Raw genomic sequence first — 23,538 nt, 5'->3', positions numbered from 1 at the left:
AGGTCAAGAATTTCGCAGAGAAGGAATCATGCACCCCTGCCTCAGCTGCTACCACTCATGCTTGCTGGCAATCACTAGCGGGAAGCAATGGTAGAAAGACTTTCGGGGCTTATACTGAAAGCCTTCGTGAACATATCGAGAAAAGCAACGTGACATACCCGGATCCATACAAGAAGACTGATTGGCGGTTGCCATAACACCAAAGCACACAAGGAACACTCTTGATTTGGCAATACCACAGTCGTTCACACCTTGGAGAGCCTCCATGATAGTAGGTATTGTCCAATGTGGTGTGGCGTTTCGGCTCTCTAGTAGACCAAGGCTGTCAACGCCGGGCTAGTATAAGTAACTAGACTACCTTGCCAACTATCCCATGGCACAGTCCCATACTCACATGCCATCCAGCGGGCTCTTGCATACATAAGAGCTCGTCGAACCTTTCGCAAAAGCGTCATTGAGGACCTCGATGGAGGAATAGGCACCCAGACCAGCCAGAGCTAGGGCGCCCAGGAAGTAGAAAAAGTTCCCAATGTTGGCATACCATCTGCGGCCGAGCAGGCCACGTCGGAGACGCGAGAAGCCCGAGTCGGCCCGGATCGTCCGCCCCGTCGAGGCGTCAAACCCGTCGCCGTCCACCATGGCATGCTTCTTGATGTAGAAGGCGATAGACAGGAGGGGCGGAAAAGTGTAGGTGAACTGCAAGACGCAGATGGAGGTGGCGACGGCCGTGAGACCGGAGAAGTTGGGGATGCCTGCCGCAATGGCGTAGGCGATGGCCCAGTAGATGGGAATCAGGACGGCAAAGACGATTTTGCCCGGGCGCCGCGTCAGATCGGGGGCCCGGAACCATTCCATGAGGATGCCGTTGTATATCACTGTCATTTCGTGATCAGCGGCGGATCCAAAGAAGGAATCGGTACACTCACCCTTGATCCCGATGTTCCCATACAGGGCGGCAGCGATGAGAATGGCGACCATGGCAAAAGTGTTGGCAGCGACCTGCAGTCGGTATTCGCTGATCCCGAGATAGCTTGGGTTGATAGAGTACTGGCCTTGGTATCCGTAGACGAAGAGGCCGTGGAACATATACCTGTGGGTATTTAGCACGCGAGGTTTCTATTGATGCCGAACTCAACCGAACAGAAACCAGCATGCAAGGTTGACGTCTGTCATTCACTCACCAGAAGTAGATGAAAGCTTGCGCAGCCCACTACACCATGTTAGCAACTGTATCGCCAGCAGTCAAGTCGGGTATTAGCATACCATTGCCGAGAGAAAATCTTTGGGTCGCTTCATCTCGGCCATAAACTCGGGAAACATCATAGACCCCCCGTAGGAGAAAACCGCCTGCATGGCACCGGAGACGGACCCGGCAAAGGAGTCGCTGTGGGGCAGGCCGCCACTTGTCTGCACGGGCGGGTAGTTTCCGTCAGCGTCTGGTGTGATGTGAATGCCGCCGTCGATGACGGCCCCAGCACTTGCTCCGGAGCCACGGTAGTTTGGAGGGTAGTGGGCGACGGCGCCGATGGTGATGAAGACCCAGACGAGGTTGATCCAGACGGCGGCGTTGGCGAGCCAGCCGAGCTTCTGGAGCGTGCGCACCTGCCCCGCCACCATGCCGATGAGTGCGCAGACCAGACAGCACACGATGAAGCACAGCTGGAACCGGGTGGACTGGGAAAGGGACTCGCCGCTCATGATGATGTTGAGCCCGACGAGGAGAATCAGTTGCAAGCCCTGCAGGAAGTTGAAGAGGTAGCGCATCCACGGCCCGTACAGTCGGTAGCCCAGATCGCCAAAGCTGCGCACGGGATACTCGTACGAATCCAGGCCCAGGAAGACCTCGTACAGCAGGTAGCCTGAGTACCCGGCGAGGACGGCAAAAATGGTGTACAGGGTGATGCCGGGGCCCCAGCCCATGGTAGCGAAAGCATCTTTGGCGGCTCAGCATCAGTACTGCCCGCAAGCAAGTCGTGGTTCTCATCGTCACTTACAAGGCAAACTCGATGGCCCCAGGATATCCGTGGTGATGAGGTAGAAGCATGCTCCTCGAGTGGCGGTTCGCAATGCCCGGGACGCGTTGGTCCACTCCTCGTCGCTTACGCCGGCGTGTGTGTTGGGGCCGGATGAGTTGGCCTTCTCGCCGTCGACCTTCTGTGCCACGCCGGCGTCGGACTTGGACGGAAAGATGAGCGACCAGGCTGTCGTCTCGCGGCCAACGGGCGGGTGGGAACTCTCTTCGAGGCGGGTGTTCCGTGCATAGTGCAGGTACTCCTCAAAGGTCACGGTCGGATCGTGGAGTGGGCGGTGCTGGGGCTTCATGACGGCCGGGGAGGTTACCAGCTCGCCCACGGCGACATCGTCTTGGCCCGACCCGGCTTTAGCAAGCTGCGTTTCAATAAGTTTGGTCATGGTGAAGCTTTACTGCCTGCAAATCAATTATGCCTGTGGTCGATTCCGCTGAAGAGAAGTACAGTTGGAACAAGCTTTTTTAAAGATGAACTCCCGAGATCGATCTTCGACTTGCCCCGCGTTCGAAACGTACAGCGGCATGCATGCCTGGATGCGCTGGCTGTAACAGCAGAATATCCGAGACAGTGATTATGCAGTGTGACATCAAGAATACGCATTGGGTTTGGGTCGTATGAGTACGAAAACGGGTGGAACGTCGTGAACATCGCAATTCGTACTTGTTGTGCTGCGATAAGCCCACGATCGGGGAATGAAGACATGTCCTATCAACTATCGAGAGCAGTCAGTTTGATTTGGCCAATCGAGACGTGGGACGAAGCATTGCTGACAAGCTAACGCGGGTGGTATACGAAATCCGCATCGATAAGACATTGGGGATACCACCCCGATTGATGACCTCCGGGAGGGGGCGCATATGGCGTGTGAGTTCGCGGAGGCATTCTATTGGCCAAGGGTACGACGACAACAAGATAGATTCGATTGTTAAGCAGACCAAGAGGAGAAAGCGGAAAAGGTATCTTGGATTTAAATCAGTCTAAGCATATTGCCGTGTTGCTGATAGATTCTATGGCCATCTACGTGATGATGTGGTGCATGTAGAGAAATGCCTAGAGAGTTTTCAAATTGCACGTCAGGGCCCTGATAAAGCTGGCCCGAATTCGAGAGATTGAATAAGTGGTGCATGTGAAGACGAGGCACCAGCAATACTGCCAGAGACCAAGCTGGAGCGTGAAGCGTATTCAGTCCGCGCCCTTGACGACGACTTTGCCGTGAGACGGCCTCTGTTGTAGCCGCTCAACTGCCTTAGGGGCGTCAGCAAAATCGAAGACCTGCAGCACCGACTTCACCTTCCCAGCGGCCATCCATTCGGCAATCCGGGCCAGTGCCTCGGCGTCGTCCTGCACCATCATAAGCTTGAAAGCGCGGCTCCCTCCGCCCAGGAATGAGGGCCGCAACATCCGCGACGATAACGACGTCATCCCACGCATGGACACGTCTGAGCCCACCTGAACGAAAGTGCCCTGCGGCGAGAGAAACCTGTCGGATGCCTTATAGAGGTCTGCAGACACGCCGACGTTGTCGACAACGAGCGAGAATTGGTTGCTAGTATCCTGAAGCGTCGCTACGAGGTTGCCCTCAGTGTAGTCGATGACCTCGTCGGCGCCCAGACTCCTGCACAGGTCTACGTTTCGGGTGGAGCATGTCGTGGTAACGTGGCAGCCCAGGAGCTTGGCGATCTGAATGCCAAAGGTGCCGCAGCCGCCGCTGCCCCCGTGGATGAGGATACGAAAGGAGCCAGGCGCTGCGGTGGCCTGGCCTTCTGGGACGTATGGGGCAATGCTCTGGTATGCTGCGAGCCCGCAAGACGGGATGGCGCTGGCGTCCACCATGCTCAAGCCGGCCGGGATGGGTGCGCAGCTGCCTGCCTTGGCCACGACGATCTCGCCCAAGCTTCCGAACCGCGTAGGAGCTAGACGACCAAGAACGGCATCTCCGACCACCATGACCCTGCCGCCACGAACACTGGGCTCACGGCTCTGACTGCTTTTACTGCCAGCATCGCTTGTCCCCGTCGCCACGATCTTGCCGGCAAAGTCCATACCGGGGGAGGCAGGCGGCGGCATGGCAAGACGCGACAGGCCATACGGCAGGCCAGCGAGTACGTGGTCCATATGCTGAAGGCTGGAGGCATGGACGCGGACGAGCAGCTCATCGGTGGCGAGCTTGGGTGGGGAGGTTGGCCGGGGATGCGCTGCAGAGGTGTTGAGTGTGAGGGCTTTGTGCAAGCCGCCCGCGGCACTGCTGTATTGCCAAGCACGCATGACTTTGATAGGCGACGACATGGTTCGGAGTAAGTTGGGACGATTGCGATAGATAGCCCGGCGATAAGTGACAACAAGCAAGGGATCTTATAGACACGGACAAGAAATGATACATCCTTGTCGGCCGGGACCTTTCCCACATCGACATAGTAAGCTGATCCAGAGTATGGACCAACGTTGAGCCGGCTTTGGGTACATTGTGCTTCATCCGGAATACTGTCACTGACGGGGTGGATCCTCGTGGGAGCTTCGCCGTGAAAACCGGGGTTGCTAGCGTGGCAGGATTGTTGGAGACCATTTGGTTGGGCGCTATTCGAAGGACAGAACACGACGGCCCTTGATGACGCCGAAGCGATACCAAACGAGGTAGCGGAAGCTAGTGTTGAGGGTCACGTTATGGGGAGGGCGGGCAAAGAGTCACTTGAGAAACGTCAATCAATCCGTCAACACATTTCCAATTCGGTGAAATACGTCGTGGAGCCGCTGCTCGACCTGCTCACGAACCTCCCGCTCAATCTTGTCCCCGAGATCCTGCACCATCTCCTCCGTGTCTGGTATAGAGCACTTGACTTCATCCAGATCCTGACCCAGCTCCAGAACCCCCGCATCCAGACACTCGACCTTGGTCCCAGCTTCGTCGAGCCGCTCCTGCATGACGGCGACCTGCTGTTCCAGGCAGGCAGTCGTGGCGAGAAGCCTCTTGATGTCGACGTCTTGCTGCTTGATGTGTTCCTGCTGTTGAAGGATGTGCGTCTGCTGCTGCTGGATGTACTGGTGCTGGCCCCGGACAAGCATTTCCATCTGGGCAAAGAGGGTCTCGCTTATCGTCCGGGAAGGCTCGCCCTTATCGTCTGAATACGCCGGTGCGTCCTTCTCGTCAGGGTATGCCGGGGCACCACCTCGCTTGCTGGGCCTGGCTGGGGAGCCGTCGCTGCTGCCGCTGCTGACCCGATGGCGCGGCCGTTTGCCATGTCGCTTCTGATCGGGAGTGATGGGAGCAATCTCGTCATATTGCGGCGGAGGCGGGCCGTAGCCTGGGGGCGTGTCGACAGCGACGGTGGATGCAGCCGAGTCGGAAGCTGTGCTCGCGGTGCCGTCGTCGATAGGAATCCATCTCTTGCCGCCCTTGCCGTTGTACAAACTGCGGAGGTCTTGAAGGTCTTCGAGATTGGCGGTTGCCTGGGACTGGGTCGAAAGCGAGGAGATGGCGGCCTCAAGCAGCTGCAGACGCGATTTGGAGAAGATGGTGTGCGGAACGTAAAACGAAAAGCTGAGCGCAGCAGCAAGGGAGGTAAGAGAATCGAGGACGCGCGCTGTGGCTGGCTTCTTGGGCTCCAGGAAATCTTGAGCCGGCACAATGAGGTGACCGGGAGTGTGTAGGCAAAAGTCGAGCCGCGTGACCCCACCGCAACCACTGCTGTTCAATTTGCTTTGCACGAGACGCACGTCGGCAGAATCATCGGTTGCCCAGGCCAACGAAGAGACGTGGTGCAGCGGGACGTGGAAGTAGAGGAAGGTGTTGTCGAGTCGCTTCAGTCGGACGGGGATGCGCAGCTTGAAAAAGGCAGATCGGTCTAGGTAGTGTGCTTCGAGCAGGACTTGCTTGTTGGCAGGATCCGTCTCGATGTACTGGGGATGTGGATGGTTCTCGTCGCGCGTATCATTCAGGTTCTCGTCAAGCGCGTCGTCCGCGTCTTGATTGTCGTCTTGCGCCGCGCTCGGGTTCACAAATGCAACGACCACTGGGCCGCGAACCTCAAAAGATGACTCGATCTCATGGGCACTCGCGTCGGCGTCAGATGTTGGCATGATGTCCTAGATATCTCAGGTCAGCATAAAGCAGTCACGTCACGCTTACCCGTCTCGCGTCAGCCTCTTCTGCCTCGTTCTCTCGTCCTCGTTCTCTCCCGCCGTCCCAGCCCGAGCCAAAGACCAGCCCCAAGTTCCGCTGACAGGAAGCCCTAGAGGACCCCTTCCCAAGATCCCGGTCCTTTCAACGAACGCGTTCGCAGAGTAGGAGCCGGCCAAATTGATCGAGGGCGCGAGTGACCTGGGTAAAGCCAGTCATTGGCGACAAGCAGGACAAGCACGGTAACGCGAGGGGAGACGCTCCCCAAGTGTCCCTAGGAGATACTTGATGATGAGAGAATTTGGCGATGCGATCGGTCGAGGTGTTCGAGATGGAGTTGATGTTGCGCGCGAAACAAATGGTGATGATGGGGATTGGTTGATTGATTGATCGATTGATGATTGATGGAAGACTGGTTGACGATTGAAGTGCGTTCCTAGAAGATTAGTGGAGGAAATAAAAGTGGCTGGGAGCTGGGTGGCTGTGCTTTGTGGGGGTGGATGTGGCTGAACGTCACGGGCCCCACTTTGAGCTAAGTCAATCACCTGGAGCCTCACCTCGTAACCGAAAGCGAAAGCGAGTGCAGTTGGCAGGCCAGCTTCTGGGCCATCGTTCCAATATCAACAGCTGCGGGGATGTCGACTTGCATCGTCACATGCCAGCTTCCAGCCAGGGTCCAAGGTCGGAACGGTTATGCCATAGACGTTTATGCGGCGGACGTTTGTACAACGGCCATCGTTGATACAAAAAGGCAAGGAGGCAATACGAAAGAATAATGTTGGTCTGTGAATGGAGTGGCCAATCCTGTTTCCTTGGATCGTATGCAGAGCCAATCGCCCATCTCTCACGGAGCGCAAGAATCAACCAATGAGGGGCAACTGAGCTGAGCCCGTCGCAAAACTCCCCAATTGGTCACAATACGTCAAGTTAGGCCTCCCCGAAGCATCCATCAGCACATTCCAGTGGACTTATTAACAGCCAACACCAGGATGGCTGCTACGAAGCTGCCAACGACGCGAGGCAAGGTGGATGCCAGGATGCGCAACTCATTTCTTTTCCAGCGGCAAAGTCATGGAAGGATCATTGGTCCATGGAGACATCACAACTTCCTCCGTCCCTCCGAATGTATCCCTGCTGTCTGGAATCCCCAAATCCTTTGCCATCCATCCTGAATCCTTTCCTGTGCCGTCGCGTCGACGCGATGGCTAGACATTATAATACATAAATACTGACTTGCTGTACCTACTGTTTTTTGAATTGACCTTCCAATCATTCCTCTTGTCTTTTCCTGTCACATCATGAAGCTTCTAGGTCTAGCAAATGTTGCCTTATTGGCGGGACTGCACTGCTTCTCGGCCGTGGCGCTGCCCAGCCCAACAAGTCGACTGCCCAGGGAAGACCTTGCCCTACGCGATCCCATCTGGGACGCCGTCCTCCGCCTAAAGCTCCTCGGCAACCCCAAGAATGACTTTAGCTGCAAGAGCGCGGAGCACCCGACACCCGTCATTCTGCTCCATGCGCTCTTGGCCAATCCCGCCGTGGACCTGAACCTGCTGCAGCAGGAGATGAAGAAGCAGAACTACTGCACCTTCACCGTGCTGTACGGCACCCACCGGCTCGCTCCCTGGATCGGCGGGCTCGGCGATATGCGCGAGTCCTCCCAGACCATTGCCGACTTCGTGCTCGAGGTTGTCGAGAAGACGGGCGCCGACAAGGTTGACATCGTCGGCCACTCCGAGGGCGGCGTCATGTCGCTCTACGTGCCCATGCGCCATCCCGAGGTCGCGAAGCATGTCGACCACGTCGTGTCCCTTGGGCCCGCCGTCCACGGCGCCCAGTACTACGGCATGACAAACCTGTGGTATGCCGGCGGCGAGGTGTCACGCGAGATTGCCGGCGGGGTGCTCGATCTTCTGGGCTGCCAGGCTTGCGACGACATGGCCACGGGCGGCAACATCTACAACGACTTCAAGAATGCGCCCAAGATCGCCCAGGACGGCAACAAGGTGACGGTCATCATGTCCCGGCGCGACACGCTGGTCGCCCCCGAGGTCAGCAGGGTGGACGAGAAGGGCGTGCGCAACGTCATGGTGCAGGACACTTGCCCGGATGATACGGTCGGGCACGCATATTTGGCCTGGGATACGTCCGTTTGGGGCCTGGTGTTCAATGCGCTTACCGAGAACTACGACGCGCCCGTGAAGTGTGATAAGCAACCTTCCATCTAGTCCACATGGGAAGACCTGTCAACATGGAGGCCAGCATGTAATATGAATATTTGTAGCTAATTATGGGCGCCCGGTAAATTGAAAAGGAATTAAAAATTGTATCATTTCAGATATCACCCATTCTCGCTGGTCAACCCCAAGGGATGTACATCTTCATCCTTATCCAAGCCGACCTAAATATGAGTGTGTGTACCCAAGCAGCAGCTCCCCCAAATTTCCTGTGCACCACAACTATTGTCCTATCTTAGTAACACCACTGGATTCCCGCCTTGATCCAACGATCGAATTAGGCAGCATCTAGTAGATGCTTGGCCCATCGTGCGTGTAAGTCACGGTAGCACCAATCTTTCACAAGGGTCCAGACTACTGCACACGAGATGCCCAAGACGCATATCAGAATGGTGTTCATGAGTATAGCTTTACGGCGAGCCAAGGTACGTGCCGATACACGTGCCAGCTGAGCGAGTCCGTGGTGAGTCTGCCGCAAAGTGGTGTGTCAGATGGGCTCGTGGCGACCCTGCTGCAGAGCTCACTCACCTCCAGGATGCGGTGCTTCTCTACCACGTCAACCACCAAAGCTAGCTGCTCGGGCGTCGTTGAGTCCACAATATAATCACGAGTCGTGGCGAAGTCCAAGGCGGGCCGACGGGTCGATTTGGCCAAGGATGAGAGCGATCGGGCAGGGCGGTTACGGATCGAGACTGAGATGGCAGTGGATGTAACCCATGGTCCCCGTCGCTCTAATTCTTGGGCGAGTGCCATGTTGCAATGGTTTTTGAGTGTTAGAGGGTGGCGGAGCAGTGCGCAATCAGAGTATTGGTGAAGAGTAAAGCATGGCAGCTTGGGAACAGGCAGCTTAAAGGTGACCATGCGTAGCGATTACTTGAGTGTGTCGTCGACTGTATAACAACACCAGACCATGACACGAGGTACTTCTACAAGCTTCAGGCCTTTGACGCGAAAGTGATTGTTGTTTTTCCTGGGATCAACTGTTAGCCAAAGGGCTTTGTCAACAGAAGGTCTCTGATATGCATGATCTGAAAAGCAGCCCTGCCCCCGCCTGGGCTCAAGAGAGCAAGAACGTCTTGCCTTTCACTGCATCAATCTACAAGCAAAGCCCTTCCAATTATCAATCAATCTTTGGATCTCTATTTCTTGCTTGTATTCTTAGAGATGTAGGTTGGGGAGACTCATTTATGATCTGCAGCTTATCATTCGCACCAGCAGGGCTACCCAGAAACCCGATGCACCAACTTGCTGAAGCTCCTAGCAATGAATGTGCGACAATCCGTGGCGCATTTCAGTCTTTCTCCCGGATAAAGCGATCCCCCCAATCGGCACTCCAACTGGCAGTTCCATAAACTTGTCTCATGCATGGTACGAATCGTATCTGCATCTAGCCCGCCACTGTCGTGTCCCATGCCAGGATTCTAGGCGAATCGTGGTCAGCGGGCATTGATACCTGAATATCAGAATGTGCCAGTGTCCAGCATCTTGTACACCTCATTTTCCATTTATTTATTTACCAGCCAGAATCTAAACAAGATGAACACTGTAAATTAAACTTTATGAAAGCTGCTAGCCACGTGCTTAATTCAACGTCGGTCTTCACAGTAGAGCGAGGGAGATCTGTCGGAGCTGCCACTACATCATTGCTCTGTGGCTGCTTGGCTGCGGGACACTAATCTTGCAAGTAAGCGCTAACAGGCACCAAACCGTCGGGTCGCCAAGTTGTAAAAGTCCGCGCCAATAAAAAGACACCGCGAGTCCAATTGGGCTTCGTGTCTCAATCCTTCCCAAACTCCTGTCCAGTCGAGTTGCTACCGTCGAAATGACTGGCATGAGAAGAAGCGCCCGCCTCCAGAGGCTATCTACTACCGACACCCAAACTACGGCGAGATCCGATGCGTCGGCATCTGCACCAGCCCCTGCCAAGGGCAAGACGGCGACCTCGCGTGGCGCCGCCAAAAAGAAGAAGCCGGCCAAGCCCAAGGTGCACGTGGCTGCCGGACCTGCTTCTTCGAAAGACTTGATTTCGTCCCTGCCGCCAGAAATCATGGCCATGATACTGGAGAATATCGACCACCGACCGGCCATGAGTGCCCTCGGCCGCACCAGCAAGGGCTTCCACAATGTGACGATGCCGCACTTGTACAGCCGCGTGATACTCCACGCCAACTGCCACGCCCAGATTGCTAAATTCATCCGCACGCTAGAGCCCCTGCTTACCGTTGCCCAGAAGAAGCAGCTAATGAGAGAGGGCAAGTATAAGGGCCAGCAGCTGGCGGGCTATCCGGCTGGTCTCGATGAGCAGGCCAGACCCAGCTGTGCCCCGCATGTGCGGCAGCTCGTCGTGGGTCGCGCCGACCCCGGCCGGAAGCACGATTTCATCCTAGTCCGGTACATCGAAGAGGCCTTCAGAACCCTAGAGAATCTGGAGATTATCCAAACTTGGAATTTGAACGCGTGAGTACAATCATCTCGTCTGGTGAAGTTGTCGCTCGTCGCTCACTTGCTCTACAGAGTCATGGCACAGAGTATCGCGTCCCTCAAGTATCTCCAAGCTCTTAGCATCGGAATTCAATCGCTATCCCAAGACCGTGCAACGGCAAAGGCGCTTCGTCGCGTCAAAAACCTCAAGCACTTGTCCCTCCAGACTTCCGACCAGGATCCGTGGACTTCTGGAGACAATGTCGCCCAGTCTTTGATCCGCAATTCGGCAGCGACCCTACGGAGCCTGTTATTGCGCTCGGCATCCAGGTGGACCAGGTTCTTCCCTGACAGAGAGAAGACAGATTCAGTGGACACCCAGTACCGCCTGACCATGCTGAAGTCTCTCCGTCTTATGAGTATCAACCTGGGGCATGAGAACGTCGAGGCGATGCTGGAATCGGTCGACTTTACCAAGCTGGAGGATCTCGCTATTGGACTCCTTGATGGGGAATCCGACTCGGTGTTGGACCACCTGACGGCTCTGTTTGGCGCAGCTCCTCCAAGTCTGCGGTCGCTGAGTATCAGCTTAGTTGAAAGTGTCGAAACCCGAACCCGCTTCCTTTCTTCTTTCACAACCTTGACGAAATTGGTACTTAAAGACTATGTTGAACGCGATGGGGACATACCCGAGAACTCAGGCCTCCCAGATACCCTGCTACATGCAATACTTGGCCATCAAAACCTAGAAATTCTGATATTGACGTTTCCTCACAGCACACGGACGAGACTCCCATTACAGCATACTTCGGTTCAGACCATACGCGCCATTGTGGATGGGCTACCAAAGCTGCAAGATTTCGTGTTCGATGCCGCGGAAGAAAACTCAGTACGTCTCCGTGCCCCGAGTGTCCTTTTTGGGTGACGTCAAAGAAAGCGCTTACGTGTGGATTCCTATAGAACGAGATTGCACAGATACTGACCCGCGCGAGAAATCTCACGTCTGTGACCAATCTGACCTACATGAGCGGCCTCAGTCGATGTTCGTCCAAGCCGTATACTCCAGGGTTCTTATTCGTAAGGGGCATCGTGCAGGCCTTCATGGACCACCCTGATATTTCCCAAGTCGGCGAGGACTTCGTCTGGGAGGACCACTTCCGCCTCAAGCAAGTTTCGGTATCTCGTAGGACTTGGGAGGTCGCATCCAAGTTTGGCAAAGGCGAAAAGGGCATGCTGAAGCCGGAGAGGCTGACAGGAAAAACTCAGGATCGCGGGGTCTGGGTCCGAGATGTTACCGATTTTAAAGTTCCACCTCTGCATATGTACGGGGGGTATGACTATACATCATGGGTGGATAAAGTGGCAAAGGATATGGCGTGATCCTGACGGTTTAAGGATGTACATGGTATCTTGTTTAGTATCAGGTTCCGTTCAGCAGTCACAGCTTTTGGTGATGGAAAGCGGGATATAGGAACTGTAGCTACGTTGGTCAAATGGTGTGACATGTTTGTTCGAAGGCATTCTTATTCAAGAGACCAATTACTATTCTTGCTTCAACATCCACGAGTAGTCCCCAAGACCATCACATAATACATACACTCTCTCTACGCCTTTGCACTCTATGCATGTTCGCGGTTTTCGACCGTACCGTCCAATCCATGTTTCTCCAGGGCAATGGCCGCCGCAGTTTCGTCCTGCATGGCGTGCGGGACAAGCTGGTCCCCGAACAGCTCGTCCATCTGCTCCAGCGTCCGGCCCTTGGTCTCGGGGAAGAAGAACCAGTAGCAGGTGAAGGCGACGAGGTTCAGGGCGAAGAAGACGTAGAAGTACCGGAAGCCGATGTTGGCCAGGGCCGCGGGCGAGAACTGGGCGAAGATCAGGTTCACGGTCCAGTTGGTGAAGGTGGTGATGGCGTTGCCCAGGGCGCGGGCCTCGACGGGGAAGATCTCGGCCGGGTAGACCCAGCTGATGATGCCCAAGGGCGTGTAGAACATGCTGAAGACGAAGTTCATGGCCACCATGCTGCGCAGCTGGTTGGTGTTGGACTCGTGGAAGTACTGGGCCTGGACCGCGTTGACGAGCAGCGCCGCGGCTGCCGGCGGCCGACACGAGGAGGGGCTTGACGCGACCCACGCGGTCCAGCAGCAGCAGGCCGATGCTGCAGTAGACGATGGACAGGGCGCCGCTGATGCCGATGATCAGAAGCGACTGCTGCGTCGAAATGCCGAGGATCTTGTAGATGCTGGGGCCGTAGTAGTTGATGACGTTGATGCCGCTGAGGGGCCCGAAGGCTTGGACGCCGCACCCGAGCAGCAGCCGTTTCCTCCAGGTCGGCTTGGTGACGATGGAGGTCCAGGTCACGTTGCCGAGCTCGCGGTCCGCCAGGATGACGTCGCGGATCTCGCGGAATTCCAACTCGATCACATGTTCGTCGAGACCGCTTCGGAGTTTTTGGAGAGATTGGAGTGCCTCCTCGGAGCGGTCCTTCTCCAGCAGCCAACGTGGAGATTCCTGCAGAAAGAAGATGCCCGAAACGAGGATAAGGCCGGGCAGGTTTTGAAAAGCGAGAGGGAAGCGCCCTTTGACGACAGACAAGTTAGTCTTTGGTCTTCACGAGGAAGCATAGGCATCGTCGGGGAAACTTACATGAGAACTGAGTCGTGACAAAGGAGCAGCCATAACCAAGCCACTGTGCTACGAAGAAACCCCAGCTCAACATCAACTGCAACAGACCGGACAGCATGCCTCTGTGCTTGGCGTCGGACAGCTCGGATGCATACATGGGGATCGTGGACGTCAACTGGCCTACGGCAACACCTCCAATGAAGCGGCCGATGATGAGCATGGTCATGTTGACAGCACCGGCCTGCAAGGAGCTGCCGAGGATCGAGATAAGGGCGCCGACGAAGATGGTCTTGCGACGACCCAGTCTGTTGGCGAAAAGCATGTTGAAGATGGTGCCAAGAATCGCACCGCCCTGGAAAGCCGATACGATGCCGCCCGTAACGGTCTCGGATGGGGTTGAGAAATAGTCTTTGAAGGTGTCCAGGGCAATGGTGGACGTGATGATTCCCGAGTCATAGCCAAAGAGGAAGCCTCCAATGGCCAGAAACAGGGAGGAGAGAACAGTCGTCAACAGCCCCATCTTGTCGTCCCTGGCTAGATGATGGCCTGAAGAAAGAGATTTCAAGTGCACGATAAACGATGCTCAGAGTGAACCAAACGAGCGATTCCCAGGCATTGTTCAAGAAAGATGGCAGATTGCACTCGTCCACCACAGCATATATACCTCGATGCCCATAACCCAGAATCGGACTAGCAAACCCAGCAAGCCAGACCCAGGCCCAGGTGCCAGGACCAAGACCAAGTCGGCACTTGCACTAAGGAATCGCCCCAGGAATCACCCCGGAATGCACCCCCACCCGCCCGAAATGATAATTATTTACCCCAGAGTACTCAGCTGAGTCGGTGTGGTGCGGTATGGGGGAGGGCTAGACTTGTTTCTGATTCAGAGGGGCTGGCTAGCACTAGGCTCGGCGTGTAAAAGAGCGAGGTGTGGACACGAGCTATATGTGGGACTATAGCATGACATGACTAAGACGTCGTGACCTGCCTGAGGACTGGGCATGCCCTCCAGAATCTCGGTAGTCTTTACCCCGAGATAGCGATCGGGCCTCATTGCGACGAAGCCGATGCCGTGCCCAGGCCCCTGGAAGCTCTAGTAGCGGGCTATCTGGGCCAATTCCAGTGGGCCGGTCCTGGTAGCAATTCCAGGTGATGGTGCAAAAGTCGAGTGATCGCGAGACTAAGTGAGGTCACCACGATCCAAAATACCCACTACGACTCGGGCGACGTCTCCCCACTCCAAGCTGCAAAATGTCGAGAAGAGAAGCCCCCAGGATGCGTTTTCTGCGCAATTGTTGTTCTATCTGCGACGTCTTCTGAAACGGCACAATGAAGGTCAAGCGTTGTGGGATCCACGGCTATCATGAGCACTTGGGAATTGATTCCGACAAGATCTCCTTCTTCTGGGCATTGGAGTCCGAAGAGGAAGATGCGTGTCAGGTCTCCTACCGCGTCGTCGTGGCGGGCAGTCCAGATGGAACAGCTCCGGAGATTGCAAACTTCCCTGGTGAACATCTGACCGTGCTCTGGGATTCTGGGAAAGTGTCTAGCTCGGATCAGCGAAACATCTCATGTGAGCCAAAGAAGGGTTTTTTCTCCGCGTCGTTTCACTACTGGCAGGTCACGGTCTGGGACCAGCATGGCAATGCTTGCGCCGGGCCACTCAACGAGTTCTTCGCGGCGTATCCGAGGAGCAGTGGCATGCTGCCCCGTACAGCATGAACCAGACCTATGTAAGCAATTTCGGCAGTGATGCGTGCCAACAGATCTACAGACTAACCTCGTACAGATGCCCCATACCAGCCTCATCTTCAGAACCTGGTTCGAGGACGAGCCCAATCGCTGGAAAGGGGTTTGGATAGGCGACCGCGACGACAAACCCATTTACCTGCGAAAATCCTTACACCTTGAACAGAAGCCCGTCCGCGCCGTCGTGTTCGCATCCGGTCTGGGCCACTTCAACTTTGTCTGTAATGGCGATCCTTCGGCGCGGAACGGCCACGTCCTAGACCCCGGCTGGACCAACTACCACCGCACCGTCCAGTTCGTGGCGTACGATGTTTCCGACATTCTTCGCCAAGGAGAGAACGTTTTGGGGGCGCATGTCGGCAACGGCTTTTACGCTGGCGACCAAGGCGCGGACCGGTTCTTCTGGCCAGCCTACGAGGACAACACATACGTTCGTTACGGCAATGAACTCTGCTTCTTCGCTGAGCTACACCTCTTCTATGGCGACGGGCGACGCGAGACCATCACCACCGGCCCCGACTGGAAAGTCAGGAAGAGCGCCACAACTCTCGCCAACATCTACTCCTCCGAGACCACCGACTTCCGGTCATACCCTCAAGGCTGGGACAGCCCAGGATTCCGCGAGGAAGATGACTCTCATGGCGGAGGCTGGAAACCAGTCACACCCGTCACGGGTCCTCGAGGAAAACTCAAGTATCAGAGCCAGCCTCCGGTCACCTTGCACGAAACCTTCGAGCCCGTCTCCCGGAAGATACTGCAACCGGGGACCGTCTCCTTCGATCTCGGTCAAAACGCGTCCACTATGGTCAAGATCAAACTACTGGGTCCTGCCGGGTCGGAAGTGAAGGTGCGGTTTTCGGAAACGGTGGACGAGGCGGGCAGAGTGCTGATGCCGGATCCGCTCTTCAAGGCCTTTGAGCAGGATGTCTTCTGCAAGATTACTCTAGCGGGGAGCGGCCTGGAGACCTGGCAGCCCGATTTCTGTTTCACCAGTGCGCGCTACATCCAGGTCGAAGGCGTCACACTCGAGGCGGACGACGGCAGCGGGCTTCCGGTCGTGCGGTCACTCGTAGGCCAGCATGTGTCGTCGGCCGCGCGCCGCCTCGGCCACGTCAAGACGGACAAGGAGGATGTCAATGCGTTGATCAACATGTGTTATTGGTCTTTTGCCAGCAATCTCTTCAGTTACCACACCGACTGTCCCCAGATCGAGAAGTTTGGATGGCTCGAGGTTACGCACCTGCTGGCGCCGGCCACGCAGTACATTCGAGACATGGAGTCCCTGTACACCAAGATCCTAGACGACATCCTCGACGCCCAAGAGCCAAACGGGCTTGTGCCCACAATGGCACCCGAGATGCGCTACATGTGCGGCCCTCTGCATGACACCATCACGTGGGGTGGCGCCATTGCCCTGCTCCCCGAGATCTTGCGGTACTACTACGGCGCTACCGACGTGTTTGCGAGGGCATTCACACCTTGTGTGCGGTACATGGAATACCTGCATACCAAGGAACGCGACGGCGGATTGATCGAACATGGCCTGGGTGACTGGGGCCGCGATATCGCATTTGGCAACAACCAAGCCAACATTGAGACGGCTGTGTACTACAAGTGCCTGCGGAATGTGCAGATGATGGCGAAGGAGTTGGGTCGCCCTGAAGAGGAGTCACGATTCCAGCGCTGGGCCGATCGAATCTACGCAACATACAATGAGCGGCTGCTTGTTACTAAGGGAGCGCAGCATCCCTATGCCTTTTACACTTCCCGAGATCAGCTTGGGTCAGTAGACCGGAACATGGTGGCCCAAGCCGTCGCACTGCAGTTCGGCCTCGTACCTGCAGACCACAAGTCTGACGTGGAGCGGGCATTCCTCGAGGCATGCTCAGATGCTGGCAACCGCATCGAGGCGGGTGAGATCGGGCTCAAGTATCTCTGGAACACGTTGGCCGACCTGGAACGCCCGGATATTGTCCTCGAGATGGCCCGCCAGCAAGAGCATCCTTCTTACATGCGGTTCATCCGCCTCGGCGAGACCACCCTCAACGAGTTCTGGCAAGATGCCTGCCGCAGCAAGTGCCACGACATGCTGGGCACTATCTACGAGTGGTTCTATGCTGCTGTTCTGGGACTCAAGCCAGAGACCGAAGCCTATCGGACCTGGACGGTGCGGCCTCCATTAAGCTCCGAGTTCCAATACGTCGAAGGAAGGGTAGACTGTCCTTATGGTGAGATCAACATCACATTTGACAGGAGAGCCTCAGAGGGCGACAAGCAAACGATAAAGATGAAGGTTTCGGTGCCCATGAGCACAACGGCGTTCTTGCTTCTGCCAAATGACGACAGCTCAGTGGACGCGGTGAGGCAACAGTCGGATGGACTGGGAAATGAGAGGAATCTCAAAGGAAAAAGAATCAGCTTGGGACCAGGGCGCTGGGACCTCGTCCTTCATCCATAATGCAGACCGAGCGCTCCTAGAACGTTGTCTGCTTTACGAAGTGGATGGTGTTATGGAATATGGGGGCTGGACGGGAAATTTAGACTGGAAACGGTAGATTTGGACGTATGATAAGACTTGTGTGCATTACATTACCCATCTTGGACATTTGCAAGGCGTAAGAGCTTCATGTTAGCTTCCGAATTAGCCCTTTCCGTTAAAATACTGCTATGTGTGGTTGCTTTTTGCTGCCGCAATATCCTAAAGGTTGTTTGACTCATAGCTGTGCATTCCGGTCACCTTGTTCAATTCGATATAGCGGGTTTGATCTCCATCGAGCTGTCCTAGTCCTCGCATGGGAAGCAAGCTCCGGCTTATGATAAGTAACTGGTCTGGAAAGCCCGTTATCAACCAGGGAGTTCAAAACTTCCAGGCTCGGACTAGAAATTCTACTTTCGTCGCAGTTGTAGCAGAACTTCCAGGACTACTGTTACACAACGGGGCTATACCTGCATGTAATTTATACAAGATGACAACGCCGCCCCTCCTTGGCCAATTGGTTACTGACTTGACCCCCCACAAGAAATTATTTAAAGAATGCCTGCGACGCATGAAAAAGGAGAGTTGAGATTGATTGGCTTGCCGTTGCATGTGTCTGGAACCATCTGTAGGGGGCCAGGCATTTTTGCTGTGGCGTAAAGGGTGTTCACTGTTGGCCTCAGGTAGAACAGGCAGCTATTAGAGACAAGGTACCTTGTCGTACAAATTGGGGTCCGCGAAGAAACCATTAATTCAGAAGCTGAAAACGTGTTGGGTATCTTACATGCAAGCTTTTGTCTGGACATATTCCACTTCGCTGTGACCCAGTCTCATCACCAAGATCGCTCTTTACATTGGTGCAACAATGACGAATATCGGCCCTCTCACGACGACACTGACGCCTGCATCTGGCTGTCTGCAGACGATACGGCTTCAGGTTAATATAGATAACCAGATTTCCAACTCGACAATGTACAAGTATTACAGTCTTGGCCGATCCGAGACAGAGGAATGCTATCCAAACGGCTTCCAGATCAAGTCGGACGCCTATTACTCACCCGGCGTCTGCCCCTCCGGTTGGGAACAGGCTTGTGGCGCTGTGGGTATCATTGGTACCGTGACAGAAACTCGAGCGACATGCTGTCCAAGGTACGAACAGCAGCCATGGTGTTATGCGTATTGGTTCCTGAACTCCAGCTGAAACATTCATTGCTAGAGGCTATATGTGCATCGCTACTCAGGGCTCCGAAGTGACCTCGCCCACGCTTTCTTGCATCTCTACGGCCATATCTCCCGTTGCCGTCATCCTGCCGTACGTCCAGCAGGAGGTGACGACGACTCTGAGTCATGTAGTCGTCGAAGCTGCTGCCATCAACATCAGGTGGCAAAAGAGTGATTTCCTGCCAGCTACGACGGCTTCTGCGACGTCTATCAGTTCCACACCCAGGGAAACTACCCCTGGAACCGCTGTGGGGCCCCCGGCGCCCGATAGCGGTGCCTCTTCCCTTAGTATTGCCGCGAGAGCTGGGATCGGGGCTGGGATTGCCGTGGGGATATTGCTGGTCTTCGGCACCGTTGCCTTCATTCTATACCGACGCAGGAAGCATCGCGAGCTAGAGGAGGGTACCGAGAACATAACGGAGGACGACAAGGGATTTGGTGTGACGGCCGGCAGCCGTCCCCCAGAAGCGTACTTGGGACAAGAAGTCCATGGTCAAAGTCAGCAAGAAATGCCGACACGAGACAATATGCTCGAAATGAACGGGCACTCGGGGCCGACAGAGTTGCATGCTTGGGGGAGGTTCGAGCTGGAGGGCAAATAAACAAACCGCTGAGATGAGGATGCCACTGTATGCTAACAAAAGAGATATGCTGTATCGCCCCTTTCCAATGTGCCCGCGTCTTTCAGCTCTCCTTGCCCGGCCTTAATAGCTCTTGGCTAATCTTGAGCGCCACCCGGGTGCTACCTTAGGTGTGATGGCCTCGGTGCTTCTGCTGCATGCAATGCAGTGCTTCGATTTTAGATCATGCATCTGAACCAACACGACGGAGTACTGAATAGATAACCGGCAGAACCAAGAGACAAATTTACATCTCGCGATGCTTTCACTCCCGTTGGCGTCAATTCAGTCTCGTCATGAGTTTGGCGGCAGCTGCCATGTTTGGTTGGGGTACGCGTACGGTAGCATCCGCCTGGAATTGGAGGACACCCCGCGACAAGAAGTGGATTGATTGAAGAAACCGCATGACGTCGAATTTAGCTACACAACTTAGCGCAAGTCCCAGTCGTGGATTCTGCATGTGCTCTGCCAATTTGCCGAGTTTGTTCATCTTTAATTCTGATTGGGGACGATGAGCCCATCGCTTGTCACTGAATTGAGTGTTTGCCGCAGAGATTAGGTCGGCGCTTTTTGCCAAGCGTTGAGGGTGCTCGCTAAAGCGCAACCCCTGGAAGGTGAAACAAATGCGGTGGTGTCGTTGCGACATTGAGCGCGGGACTTCAACCTGTGACGACAGGGCCGCGACAGCATTTAAGGACCAGATTCCCATCACTCCCTTGACCACGTCTTTGCCTTTCTGACAACACATTCTAATATCTTCAATTCTTCCATCCGGCCGGACCGAATTCTTTTATCCACTCAACCAGCTCAATCCAAATCTATCTCAGGTTCACCGTTCAATCTTCCACCATGCAGCTCACTACCGCCCTCACCTTTTTCTTTGCCGCCCTGGCTGTCGCCGCCCCTGCGCGCACCAACGCCAACTCCGGCTCCGTCAAGCCCGGCACGCCCGTCAACGACCCCAGCCTGCCGCTCAAGGCCGGCGAGTTCTGCAGCACCACTTCGCAAAAGGGTGTCCTGGGCTGCGACGACGGCACCGGAAACACCTTCAACATCGTTAACGGCCAGCGGAGGGATTAAGCCTGGTACATTGGCGCCACTTCTAGGTTTCTGGGCGATGGGAAATGGCATGAGCCAACTGTCTAGCAACCTACGCCAACCTGCTATGGAGGATATATACAGCCTATGAGTTGTCGATGTGCTTGTTACACGGAAACCTGTAGTGATAGCTCTGGCTCTAATGAATTGAATTCTAGGACTGGCAATGAGGCCAAGCCAATTTATCCAAACCTCCAGCTGTTGAAGTTCGACGAGTGAAACTCAGCCCTTCCCCGAATCTTATTTGCCTGTGTTCAAGTTCAATGCTATGGTGTACGTGTGATTGTATGATATAGCAGACCTAATAAAGCTATCTTGAACTGTGCTGCTCGACCGCCGCGAAGAAGGCCCATGCCATTTCGTATCAAAAAGTTCTGGGGACTACGCAGCAACTTTAACTAGGGCAGTTGGCACACCTGCATGCAATCTTTGGAGACCTGGGGCAGGGATGTGTAAACATTTCTGAGCAAACGTATCAACTTCCTGGTGGTCACTCCATGACTCAGGGTCACTATGTTCCTTATCAGTAGCAGCCCAGCTTCTTCGAACCACGGTAAAGCTATATGGCAAGTCGTGAGGCTCCAATAAAAGTAAGTTAGATCTGTTTTAATCTGGAGTTTGTCGGATCATGGATATTGCTTGCTATGAGTACGGCCAAGTAGCGACGTGAGTATTGCTGGACATCTGCTGTGCTCACTACTGTGCTTCGGATAGGACCTTAAGGGTTATTTTTATTTTCTGTTTAGGGTATCAATTCTTTTTACTAGAGGATTGCACAATCACGCAACCATCGACGCGGATTGCGAAACTACCTCCATCCCTTCACCATTCATCTCCATTCGACGACTCGCTCAGAAACCCTTTACGGCTTCTTGGCAAACACGGAAGCCTGCTCGATAACCTCGCTGAGCTGCTCCGGCATGCTGAGGAAAGGCGAGTGGCTGGACTTGAGGGTGGCAGAGAAAGAGCCGGCGGGGGAACTGAGCGGCCATCTGCTTCTGAATGGCGATGGGGATGGCCTGGTCATCCTCGGTGTGGATGAAGCCCATCTGGAAGCCGGCATCCCATGGAGCAAAGGTTCCCTTGTCGGTCATGGCACGGAGACTGGACGGAAGGATGGCCTCGGCCGACTTCTCGGCCAGCTTGGGCTCGACATCGGCGTAGAAGACCTTGACGGGGTTGATGGGGGTGAGGATGTCGCCTAGTTGCAAGAGTTAGTCTTTTGTGGCTCCAAAGGTTATGGGATGGTAACGTACCAGTGATGTTGAACCAGGGAAGAGGGTTGCCACCGAGAGAATCCATCAAGCTGGTGCCGACCTTGGCGGCAAACGACGTCATGTGGACGACCATAAGGACGCCGCCCTTCTGGCCCTGGGCGGCGCGGTCCTTCAGGTTGAGGCCCTCGACGGCGGCGGCGGCGGGCACACCACCGTAGGAGTGGGAGATGACCATGACCTCCTTGCCAGCGTCGACAAGCTTCTCGAGCTCGGCACGGATGGCGGCGGCGTCTTCGGGGACGCCCTGGTTCAGGGGGTCGGTGGGGCCGACGGTGAGGAGGGGGACGGCGGTGGACTGGAAGCCGCGGCGGGTGAGCTGGTCGCGGACCAGGTCGAAGGCGGCCGGGGTGTGCCAGGCACCCGGCACGAGGAGGATGTCGGGCTTCACGGCGGCAGGGCCTACGCCACCGGCCTTGCCCTTGCCCTTGCCGACGACGGCGGCGCTTCCTGTGGCCGCGAGGGCGAACAGGCTGGAGATGACGGAGAAACGCATTTTGAAGGAATGGACTGGCGACTGCTGGGGAGAGCTAAAGAGGCCTGGATATGTGGAAAGAAGGAGGGGATGCAGGAATAGACGAGATTGAAGGGAATGTCGCAGCGTACAAAGCTTAATATATTCCATGACTTGGCATGGAACCTCTGTAGAAAACGGCGACGGCCCTTCTCCTTAGCCATGTAACGTCGACAGCGGAGTGCTGGTTAATGCAGCCATGGGGTCGCGACTTGCACGCCGGCCGGTTAGCGCCAGATGGCGAAACAAGATAGCATCCATAACGGAGCCAGGGGTCTTGCGGCCCGCTGGCTTCGGAGCTAGCCAGGGCAGAAACTCGGTCTCTCACGATTCTGGTGTAGGAGGAGGTTACACCTACGGGAGTCGCTCGATGACACCTCAAGGCGGCATCCCATGGATTTGGAAGGAGAGGCATGCTGTGAGGGGCGACATCGACCACTTTCAACCTGTCGTTGCGGGAGGAAATGCATGCATGAGTAAAAGCATGGTGCGTCACGGGTCCAATGCACTTCCCTTGGCCATGAGCTGGGCATGATGTCGCACTGCAAGTTTCCGGAGATTGCATGGTGCCAACTTGTCTTCCGGCGAGCGTACCGCAGTCGGGATCCATCCGCGAGCAGTTGCTGGAATGAGTAACAAATCCGGCCGTGATCAACATCGCCTATCATCCGATCTTTGAGATGGCCCAGGCGCTGCTCCATTCGCAACGTGCCAAACCCCTGTTTAAAACCGGGATGCTCCCTGCAGGCTCGGATGCCGCTAGATCCTTCCTAAATCTTACTCAATCCACAGCTCGGGACATGCTGTAGACTGCTAACTGTTGCAAATCGATGACAACTCACCAGCCGACAGCTTACTAGGCCGCCATCTCGCCATGGCGCACGGACAGCAGTTCTTCCAGCAAAGCATACGAGTAACATAACGGCCGGTAGGCAACCGAAAATTCTCCGATCGACCGACAGGGTTCCGCCGGCGGTGACTACCAAACCAGGAGATGCAGTCGTCGTTCTCGGTAGTTCATGACGGGCACGCATTGCGGCGGCATATTGCTTCACCTGTCGACAGGGGACCTGGCCAATCGTAGGTGGTAGCGAGTCTATCACACGTGGTTTGGCGGGGGCATGCAAGAGCGGATTACCAGAAAAGAGGGCCATGATGA

The 23,538-nt window shown here is 55.4% G+C and overlaps 11 protein-coding genes across 11 annotated transcripts; 5 read left to right on the top strand and 6 right to left on the bottom strand.

Moving 5' to 3' along the window:
* Window positions 1-390: 390 nt before the first annotated feature.
* On the bottom strand, window positions 391-2,412 carry PG998_004663 (amino acid transporter; the record flags this gene model as incomplete). The annotated part of the gene is made up of 5 exons (XM_066871481.1): window positions 391-875; window positions 927-1,090; window positions 1,182-1,210; window positions 1,264-1,934; window positions 1,995-2,412. The coding sequence occupies 5 exons, from the start codon at window positions 2,410-2,412 to the stop codon at window positions 391-393; spliced, it is 1,767 nt and encodes a 588-aa protein (XP_066735231.1).
* An 800-nt stretch (window positions 2,413-3,212) lies between these two features.
* Window positions 3,213-4,316, bottom strand: PG998_004662 (zinc alcohol protein; the record flags this gene model as incomplete). The annotated part of the gene is made up of 1 exon (XM_066871480.1): window positions 3,213-4,316. The coding sequence occupies one exon, from the start codon at window positions 4,314-4,316 to the stop codon at window positions 3,213-3,215; it is 1,104 nt and encodes a 367-aa protein (XP_066735230.1).
* A 414-nt stretch (window positions 4,317-4,730) lies between these two features.
* On the bottom strand, window positions 4,731-6,104 carry PG998_004661 (uncharacterized protein; the record flags this gene model as incomplete). Its single annotated transcript, XM_066871479.1, has 1 exon — window positions 4,731-6,104. The coding sequence occupies one exon, from the start codon at window positions 6,102-6,104 to the stop codon at window positions 4,731-4,733; it is 1,374 nt and encodes a 457-aa protein (XP_066735229.1).
* A 1,338-nt stretch (window positions 6,105-7,442) lies between these two features.
* On the top strand, window positions 7,443-8,372 carry PG998_004660 (uncharacterized protein; the record flags this gene model as incomplete). Its single annotated transcript, XM_066871478.1, has 1 exon — window positions 7,443-8,372. One exon carries the CDS (start codon window positions 7,443-7,445, stop codon window positions 8,370-8,372), a length of 930 nt encoding a protein of 309 aa, XP_066735228.1.
* Window positions 8,373-8,658: 286 nt separating this feature from the next.
* On the bottom strand, window positions 8,659-9,134 carry PG998_004659 (uncharacterized protein; the record flags this gene model as incomplete). Its single annotated transcript, XM_066871477.1, has 2 exons — window positions 8,659-8,850; window positions 8,910-9,134. 2 exons carry the CDS (start codon window positions 9,132-9,134, stop codon window positions 8,659-8,661), a joined length of 417 nt encoding a protein of 138 aa, XP_066735227.1.
* A 1,069-nt stretch (window positions 9,135-10,203) lies between these two features.
* PG998_004658 (uncharacterized protein) lies at window positions 10,204-12,182 on the top strand (the record flags this gene model as incomplete). The annotated part of the gene is made up of 3 exons (XM_066871476.1): window positions 10,204-10,838; window positions 10,896-11,691; window positions 11,763-12,182. 3 exons carry the CDS (start codon window positions 10,204-10,206, stop codon window positions 12,180-12,182), a joined length of 1,851 nt encoding a protein of 616 aa, XP_066735226.1.
* A 239-nt stretch (window positions 12,183-12,421) lies between these two features.
* On the bottom strand, window positions 12,422-13,947 carry PG998_004657 (general substrate transporter; the record flags this gene model as incomplete). Its single annotated transcript, XM_066871475.1, has 3 exons — window positions 12,422-12,859; window positions 12,912-13,381; window positions 13,449-13,947. 3 exons carry the CDS (start codon window positions 13,945-13,947, stop codon window positions 12,422-12,424), a joined length of 1,407 nt encoding a protein of 468 aa, XP_066735225.1.
* An 809-nt stretch (window positions 13,948-14,756) lies between these two features.
* PG998_004656 (uncharacterized protein) lies at window positions 14,757-17,634 on the top strand (the record flags this gene model as incomplete). Its single annotated transcript, XM_066871474.1, has 3 exons — window positions 14,757-15,000; window positions 15,048-15,160; window positions 15,217-17,634. The coding sequence occupies 3 exons, from the start codon at window positions 14,757-14,759 to the stop codon at window positions 17,632-17,634; spliced, it is 2,775 nt and encodes a 924-aa protein (XP_066735224.1).
* Window positions 17,635-18,517: 883 nt separating this feature from the next.
* Window positions 18,518-19,475, top strand: PG998_004655 (uncharacterized protein; the record flags this gene model as incomplete). The annotated part of the gene is made up of 2 exons (XM_066871473.1): window positions 18,518-18,801; window positions 18,869-19,475. The coding sequence occupies 2 exons, from the start codon at window positions 18,518-18,520 to the stop codon at window positions 19,473-19,475; spliced, it is 891 nt and encodes a 296-aa protein (XP_066735223.1).
* An 867-nt stretch (window positions 19,476-20,342) lies between these two features.
* Window positions 20,343-20,573, top strand: PG998_004654 (uncharacterized protein; the record flags this gene model as incomplete). The annotated part of the gene is made up of 1 exon (XM_066871472.1): window positions 20,343-20,573. One exon carries the CDS (start codon window positions 20,343-20,345, stop codon window positions 20,571-20,573), a length of 231 nt encoding a protein of 76 aa, XP_066735222.1.
* Window positions 20,574-21,442: 869 nt separating this feature from the next.
* On the bottom strand, window positions 21,443-22,361 carry PG998_004653 (Alpha/beta hydrolase fold-1; the record flags this gene model as incomplete). The annotated part of the gene is made up of 2 exons (XM_066871471.1): window positions 21,443-21,792; window positions 21,848-22,361. The coding sequence occupies 2 exons, from the start codon at window positions 22,359-22,361 to the stop codon at window positions 21,443-21,445; spliced, it is 864 nt and encodes a 287-aa protein (XP_066735221.1).
* Between the last annotated feature and the right edge of the window lie 1,177 nt (window positions 22,362-23,538).

Source organism: Apiospora kogelbergensis, assembly GCF_038363985.1.
Source record: "Apiospora kogelbergensis strain CBS 113332 chromosome Unknown utg000002l_segment0_segment0, whole genome shotgun sequence".
In the NCBI taxonomy this organism is placed as follows: domain Eukaryota; kingdom Fungi; phylum Ascomycota; class Sordariomycetes; order Amphisphaeriales; family Apiosporaceae; genus Apiospora; species Apiospora kogelbergensis.
This window is presented reverse-complemented; position numbering and strand designations above follow the sequence as displayed.